The sequence below is a fragment of the Apodemus sylvaticus genome, chromosome 8, assembly GCF_947179515.1.
Source record: "Apodemus sylvaticus chromosome 8, mApoSyl1.1, whole genome shotgun sequence".
Classification (NCBI taxonomy): domain Eukaryota; kingdom Metazoa; phylum Chordata; class Mammalia; order Rodentia; family Muridae; genus Apodemus; species Apodemus sylvaticus.
In genome coordinates this window covers 67,075,007-67,083,270 of record NC_067479.1, presented here as the reverse complement: position 1 = coordinate 67,083,270, position 8,264 = coordinate 67,075,007, and the positions used below count along the sequence as shown (strand labels likewise).

Genomic DNA, 8,264 nt, shown 5'->3' with positions numbered 1-8,264 from the left:
ATAGCAAATGATTTTCTCTTTATAGTTCTTCATGTCTAATCTTTTGCAGGGCAATGAGGCTCTGTTCCGTCAAGTCACATGATCTATTAGAGCTTCAGGAAATGGGCCAGTGAGAGGGCTCAGTAGGTGAAGATTCTTGCTACCAAGCTTGACACACTGATCCTTAGGACCCACAAGGTAGAAGATGAAAACTCCCACAGGTTGTCCTCTGCTGTGTCCCATGTGTACCCAAACACACAACACGCAATCCACACATACAAAAGAGGTAACGATTTTGAAAAGAAAACTCATTTTTAAAAAAGTCTGTCGTATATTCTGTTCATAGGTAGAGAGAGTCCTGTTAATAGGTAGAGAGAGCCAATGGGGTTTGAACTCTGAAAGAGAAAGGTCCTTGGTATCCACTCAGTTTAGAGCGTTTTTTTCATCGAGACAAGAAAAAGTAATGTAACCTCTCAACTCCGTGGCCTAACTGTGAACCATGGAGGCTGCCTTGGTCAACAACTGAATCTGCAGTTCAGTATAAGTACAGTATGTAATCAACTCTGAATCTGCAAAATATAAGTAACTCAGAGAAAATAAATACAAGAGAAGCAGGAAAGACTGGCGTTTGTATGTAAATAGTTTATACAATCAAATAATCACTATATATATAAAATCAAATACTATTTAAAAATAAGGTTATTAAAGATCATAAAACATGAAGCTTTTCCAAATCCTTCCCTATGTTGCTGGCAAGCCCCGATTAGGAAAAGCTACAATTTTAGCAGTTGTCTTCAAAGTCAGAACACAGAAAAGTTACCCACATCGTTTGTTCTCTGGAATGGAGTTTTCTTTGCCTCTAGACCAGTGGGGTCAGAAGCAACCACAGGGACCTCTGACCCCTGTCTGGTTCCCCGCCCCCCTTCCTGGGGTGTTCAGAGCCAGGGGTAGGCTGGGTACAACAGACAGAAGCATACTTCCCATACCCCTGAACGAAAGAGGAAGACTGAGCCCAGGCCTCTAAGGCCCACCTATAGAGGGACCAGAACTCTCCAAGCTAAGTTCTCAGTGTGCTCAGTCTATTGTGACCTATTGGAAGCTGGACTGTTGCTTCTGTGACTTAAGCCCCACATCACTGGGGTGTAGGATAAAAGCTTCGTGGTCTCCCAAAGGACCCATGAACCCCAGGGAACTGTTGCACTTTCGTTACTGAGAGCTGCTAATTGGTATTTGCCTGACGGCTGTTGCTTCTGTAACAGGAAATCGGATCCACATGATCAGAATACAGCATCAACCTGAGGACCACACAGCACTGGACGCTGGTGTGGACAGATTGGCATGGTGCCTCTCGGGCTTAGCGCCCACCCGCTAAGACCTATGTGACAGACTCGAGAAAGGCCGGAGGCTGCACGAAGTTCGAGATAGATGGACGATAGAGGAAAAGGCATTGTTCTTTGGGAACATGGGGGAGCATGTGTTAATGTCTGAAACTGGGATCCCAGGGAAAACTGGGCTAGAGGAAGAACCTAAGGTGGTGAGAGTCGACGCACTGGGATCCGAAGCCCATGATTAGGAATATCGTTTTTTCTTTCGCCTTGAGGCTGTGATGAAGACTCTTGCTACACAAAAACCTATGTGGCACCCAGGATATTATATAAGCCCTTGGCAGGAGGGGAGATAGTCCGGTCTGTGCGCTTCAGCCGCCGCAGTCGCAGTAGCCACAGCGCAGCGGCAAGAGCCGCTCAGGTTGATTTAGAACGCGGGTGACAGTGGCCTGGCGCGAGCCTACGGCTGACGACAGCGGCTGATCCCACTCGGTTTCCATGGAGACGGGCAGGAGCCGCGGCGGCGGCGCGGCTGTCAGCGAGCGCGGCGGCGCGCGCGCGGGGGTCTGCAGGAGGCAGGAGCAGGCCGGGGCCCTCGCTGCAGACATGGACTCGCATTGTGAGTGCGCCGCGGAGACGCCCGCCGCAGAGCCGCCGTCGGGGAAGATCAATAAGGCTGCGTTCAAGTTATTCAAGAAGAGGAAATCGGGGGGCACCATGCCCAGCATTTTTGGGGTCAAAAACAAAGGGGATGGGAAGAGCTCGGGGCCGGCGGGGATGGTGAGAAGCAGGACCCACGACGGACTAGCCGAGGTGCTGGTGCTGGAGGGCAGCAAGAAGGAGGAGCCGCCTGGCGGGAGCGATCCCAGCGGGGCCCGGCCGATCCCCGGACCCCCCAAAGCCTCCGGGCCTGGCCTGGGCTCCCTGGCCAGCAGCTCGGTGGCCAAGTCCCACAGCTTCTTCTCCCTGCTGAAAAAGAACGGGCGATCGGAGACCGGCAAGGGAGACCATGCCGAGGCGAGCAAGGCTGGCGGCAAACAAAAGAGGGGGCTGAAAGGGATCTTCAGCAGCATGCGCTGGCACCGGAGGGACAAGCGCGGCAAGGAGGAGGAGGAGAAGGCGGCGCGCGCGGCGGGCCCGGGCAGCCTGGTCCTGCCCGGCTCGCTCACCGCCAGCCTGGAGTGCGTCAAGGAGGAGCCGCCCCGAGCCGCGCGCCGCCCGGACAGCCCGGGCCAGGACGCCCCGCGACACGCAGCAGGTGAGCCCGCAGGGGGAGAGCAGGCGCCCGCGTCCGCCGAGCGCGCCCCGGAGCGGACCAGCCGCGAGGCCGCGAGCCCCACCGGCCCTGGCGATCAAAGCTCCCGGGGAGAGGACGCCGAGGGGCATCGGCGCGCGGAGAAGCCCGGGGCAGCCCTCGAGTCGGGAGCTGGTGAGGTCCAGGCGGCCGAGGATGCGTCCAGGACAGGTGACGTTCCGATAAAGACCGTCCCCCTTGTCGACTCCGAAGGTGGCAGCGGCCGGGCGTCTGCCGTCCCTGACCCTTCCTCTGTTGATCCACCCTCAGACCCGTCGGCAGATCGTATTTGTTTGATGTTTTCTGACGTGACTTCACTGAAAAGCTTTGACTCTCTTACAGGCTGTGGAGATATTATTGCAGACCCAGAAGAAGAGGCAGGTCCCAGCTGTGACAAGCATGCCCCCGGGCCAGGCAAGCCAGTTCTCTCTAAAAAGAACCCCAGCGTGGTGGCCTACCAAGGAGGAGGGGAGGAGATGGCCAGCCCGGATGAGGTGGACGACACCTATCTCCCGGAATTCTGGGACATGTTGTCCCAGACTGAGGACCAAGGGCAAGGAACCCAAGAGGGCGCGGCGAAGGCAGCCACTGCTTCGGACACCAAGTTGGCCCCTGAGACCTCCAACGATGTGCGGTGTGGGGAAGCCTCCAAGGACGTGTCCTCAGTCAAGCGCAGGAGGCTCCACAGGATTCCCATTGAGTCCCAGCAGAAGGAGGAGTCCAAACACTTGGAGAAGGAGCATCAAGAAGGTGTCCCTAACAGCGACGAGGGCTACTGGGACTCCACCACTCCTGGCCCAGAAGAAGAGAGCATTAGCAACAGCAGCAGCAGCAAGAAGGTGGTCACCCCCAGGGATAGCGACAGTGGCGATGCTCCCTGCAATCTCTACGTTGAACCTGAAGCAAGCCCAGCCTCTCTTCCTGCCACAGACGACCCACCCTGCTTGTCCAGGCTAAAGCCAGTGTCTCCAGGCACTATCACCTGTCCTCTGAGAACCCCGGGCAGCTTGCTGAAGGACTCTAAAATCCCTATTAGCATCAAGCATCTCTCCAACCTTCCTTCTAGCCATCCGGTGGTGCACCAGCAGCCAGCCAGGAGTGAGGTGCCCAGAACAAAAATTCCTGTTTCCAAAGTGCTGGTCCGCAGGGTCAGCAACCGGGGCTTGGCTGGGACCACCATCAGGGCAGCAGCATGCCATGACAGTGCCAAAAAGTTGTGAGGTCCCCAAGGCCAAGGAGGATGGATGGGCCATTTGTTAAGGAATACAACTTTCCCCTGGAAACCACTGAAGGAAGTTTCGCTTTCTCCAAAGCAAATCATTTAGGACCCACCCTTCTCCATATGGCCTAAAAGTCTTTGTTGGAGACAGGGGCAGGACACCCTGGAAGGGGGATGTTACACCTGGAGTTCAGATAAGTTTCTGAGAATTCTTTTCTAGCACCTTCCCTTTCCTTTTAACCTTTTCAGAAGATCTGGGCTTTCTCTCTTCTTCTTCTTCTTCTACTTCTTCTTCTTCTTCTTCTTCTTCTTCTTCTTCTTCTTCTTCTTCTTCTTCTTCTTCTTCTTCTTCTTCTTCTTCTTCTCCTCCTCCTCCTCCTCCTCCTCCTCCTCCTCTTCCTCCTCCTCCTCCTCTTCCTCCTCCTCCTCCTCCTCCTCCCTCCTTCTCCTCCTCTTCCTTAATTCATGGATCACTCAGAAGTCACCTTTCCTTGCCTTTGCAGAAAATAAAATTTAACCAAATCTAACAACAACAAAAGAATCACACCAGAATATTCAGGCTTTTCTAGAGTTAAGAGGGCCTTGAGGAATCAAACAACAGGATTCTTGCCTTTCTTTCTGGGAAAGAAAAAAAAAGACCTTCGCTTTATCACTGTGTGGAAAACACCTCAAAGCTAAAGATCCATGTAGCTATGTGACTAGACAAGGGGCTGCTGACTGGTAGAAAGCCCCAGCTTCCAGCTGCCAGATATGCAAATAGGGAAAGCTCTATCTCTACGAAGAAAACAGGTTTAGTATGGCTGGCTCAGATCATTTGTCTGAGGAGAAAGAAATAAAAGGCTCACGAGTAGTTTATGTGGTTTTTGTTTTTGTTTTTGTTTTTTTTTTTTTTTGGATCCACTCTTCCCTCTTGGTGCAAAATTCAGGATCAGGGAAAGATCTCTCTAAATGCTAATTACACAGTATTTTGACATTTGTAAACTTCAACCTTATGTATAGCTAATGAATTTTTTTTACAGTTTATCTCATGCCTAACATTTTTCAACCCGTTGATTATATAGGATTTAAAGTCTGGTCTTATAGCTGGAAATGACAAACCAGTGAGGGTCCCTATGTACTGCAGCCTGGGCCATGCTATTGTGATTTATTAGGGTTCTTTGCACACACACACACACACATACACATATATATGTATGTACATATATATAGTATTGATGCCCTTGAACAGTGTTTTTCCTGGCCTTGGTTAAGAGTCTGCTTCTCAGCCCAAACCAGAAATCTTATCTGGTTTATAACATGTTGGATCCATCCATTTCCCCAAAGATAGGTCCAAAATAGACCTATCAAGAAAAACAGAAAAATATGTTTAAAACTATTATTTTGACTTTTGCTATATAAACCTATGCCTGAGACAGGTGTGTTCTCCTAAGATACTAAGTATGTAAACCTAACCTAAGTATGTAAACATGCTACTAAATTACTTTTTGAGAAGGGGTTTCTAATGTTTCCGCTGACACTTCGAAGCCTTGGCAGGCTGATACAGCAAAGGGGTTCCTAGGATGCTCTTAGGATCTGCTGATTAAACTGATATCCTCCTGTGGATGCACTTCAGGGCATTTAACTCCAAGGGCCAGCACTTCTCCCAGAGGCGCTGTGGCTCATCAGGAGATGGCACAGATTCTGGTGACCCGGCGTGTGTGTGAATGATAGGAGCACAGTGTGATTCGGGTTCTAGAGAGATGACTGAGAAATGGTCTGCTATTTTGTGTTTTAAGACTTTAGTTATATTTTGTAAAAGAAAAAAAGCTAAATATATGAAAACTTATTTTAATAGTATGAAGGAAGCAAAAATAAGTAGCCATCAAGGAAAATTTGACAAGGCACAGAGGAGCCCGTTCCTATTTCTGATTTGTAGCGATTCAAGGGGGCTTAGAAGAGGTGGGCAGAGGTCTGCTGCGTACCTTAGTCAGATTGCCGACTTTAACCGTATTGTCTCAGGTCCTTGCTGTTATCTCCAAGAAATGCTTTCTTTTTTAATTTCCTTGTGTTTATAGGTGAGCCCCACCCCCCACCCCAGGTACTTACCATCCGAAACACTCCAGACTCATTATCAGAAACCATACAAGCATCTCAACCATGCTCAGGAATTCATCTTCATTAAAAACTAACAAACGACATCTCAAAATAATTGAGATTGGACAATATTTTGAAATATATTTCTGCCCTTTAGAAAAGACTTTCAATCTGATTAATATTGATAGAAACATTTAGACCCAAAAGGCATTTGTTTTCTTCTAGAACTGGAAAGAATATACATTTCACTTCTAGCAGGAAAACAAAGGAGCCTTTTTTCTTATGCTTTTCCCTGTAAAGATTATATTCACCTTTGCACAACTCCATGCCTGGGTTTGTTTGCTCTAGTTCAGTGGAGGAAAGATAACATATGAAGAATGGGATTAGAACTGGTTGCTGGAACACCAGGAACCACTCTTCAAACAAGTTTTCCCTTTTGGGGGCTTATCTGTGCACTCACCCCATGCCATCCTCTTTTTGTAAGTGAAGGGAAATTTTAGCAAGATTTACCTTCATTTCCCCTGGCAACAAATCACTTACAAAAGACCTAAATTGTTTTATTTATACTTTTCACCACACTTCCCCCCCCCCTCTGATTTTTCTCCTTTACCCTGTACAGTTAACAACAGCAGCCATGCCAGTCAAGTAAAGGACTCGGCAGTGAATCACACGCCCCCAGCCATTAGCAAGTGGTGGTGAGACTTCTCCAAACACAGAAAAGTGATCAGAGTTGCTTTCTTGTGCCAAGGGTTACTTTGCCTTATCTGTGTTTGCAAGAAATTTCTAGATCTACACTCAAGTGTTCATGAATGTGTTATTGGACAGCCTTCTGAGGACAGGCCCCTTTGCTGTTTTTTTGGAGAAAGGTCAGATAGGAGCAAATGATGTGTTTTCAGTACGTGTAGTCCTAAGGTCCATTGGGTTGGCGCTCTTTGGGCAGAGAACTGCTTAACATGAGAGCACAGAAAGCCAAACTGATTGTTGGGCAGAAATTTGTCAGTTTAATGGCTCTGCATAAGGCAGCCTGTCTTTATTATCTAACACACCACACACACACACACACACACACACACACTGTAAAGCCAATTTAATCCTGCTTTAACTTGTCTGTCAGTGGAGGCCCTCCCTCGCTCTCCATGAGGGAGTGGGAGACATTTCCATTTGCTACAGCATTTCCAATCATCACAAGAGGAAAATGTTTATTACTTCACGTAATAACAATAGAGTAAAGATCATCCAGACTTCCTTGAGATGCATTTTGCACAAGTTATTTGCTGACATGCAAATATAGGTTCCATGTTTAAAAAGTGCAGATGAGGTCTAGCCCAGCTTGCAGGGCTCCCTCCCTCATCTCAGTTAGTTTTGATTCCTTGAAATCAATACACAAAGAGCCGTTCGCTGACCCAATTGTCAAGGTCAAAGGCCCAATCAGGTGTTAAGGTTTCTCTGACCAAACTTTCTGGAGTTTTCCTTGTTCCCATTCTCTATTTGGGGAGGCTCTTCGCTAAGAACCTTGTCTGGAGGTTGACTGTGGCTTTACCACTCCCATTTGTTCATCCGAGTTGCTCGCCACCCTGGGACAGTGAGAGCATCACCCTCCCGTGCTGTTGGCCTTCTGGACCATGCGTGCTCGAATGTTTTGCTCTCCCCTTGCTTTCAACCATTACACATGCCTGCCTTGCTTTGGGAACGGGAGGACTTGGTTCACTGTGCTTGGTCTCTACTGAGACATAGTCTCCCACACTCTGCTTCCCTCATGAGTGCTTAAAAATTAACTCAAGAATTTCCAGTCCCCCCGCCACCCTCCCACCCCCATCCCCCCACCCCCTTCGCCAGGATGGCCAGTTATAAGGCTCTGCATAAGAAACTTCAAATACCGCGCTAACCTTGGTCCCTCCCTTCCCCAGCCATTAAGAAAGGACTCAGATATTTGTGCAAATTCAACCTTAGAAATTTCCCACTTACTACACAAAAATTTTTATGGACTAGCATGGAATGAGCAAGGTCTTAGCAGAGTGTCTCTTAGATGCTGTGTGGCAGAAGGGAACCGCCCAGGAGCACCTCAGGGTGCTAGTGTGTCTTCAGAGTGGTCATTGATTTGTGTCATCTGGCCCTGCTCTTGAGACTTTCAGTGGCTGTCAGCTCTAGAGTGGGTCTCTGGGGCCTTCCACTCAGGTGATGCTTCAAAGGAGATACAGTGTGTTGCAACAGTAGCCTCTTAGAAAGGAAGTGACTGCTCCACCTGCAGATGAGGAAGCCTTCCACAGGTGCTTTCAGAATTGAATTAGGGAGAGGAGTTCTTTTCTGAACTAAAACAGGGAAGATGAAAGTGTCACAGAATCTCCAGCTGATAGACAGAAGCATTTATGATATT

The 8,264-nt window shown here is 48.8% G+C and overlaps 1 protein-coding gene across 2 annotated transcripts; it reads left to right on the top strand.

Moving 5' to 3' along the window:
* The first annotated feature begins 1,802 nt into the window (after window positions 1-1,802).
* Window positions 1,803-4,158, top strand: Amer2 (APC membrane recruitment protein 2). 2 transcript variants are annotated; one of them, XM_052190505.1, is made up of 2 exons: window positions 1,803-2,562; window positions 2,941-4,158. In XM_052190505.1, exons 1-2 carry the CDS (start codon window positions 1,803-1,805, stop codon window positions 3,816-3,818), a joined length of 1,638 nt encoding a protein of 545 aa, XP_052046465.1. In that variant the 3' UTR covers window positions 3,819-4,158. The 2 variants fall into 2 exon arrangements, with proteins under 2 accessions (XP_052046465.1, XP_052046464.1); XM_052190504.1 differs by having other exon boundaries at window positions 1,803-4,158.
* Window positions 4,159-8,264: the final 4,106 nt, after the last annotated feature.

Excerpts from the sequence above, each read along its gene's own strand:
- Amer2 (XM_052190504.1), top strand. The coding sequence starts at position 1,803 with ATGGAGACGGGCAGGAGCCGCGGCGGCGGCGCGGCTGTCAGCGAGCGC.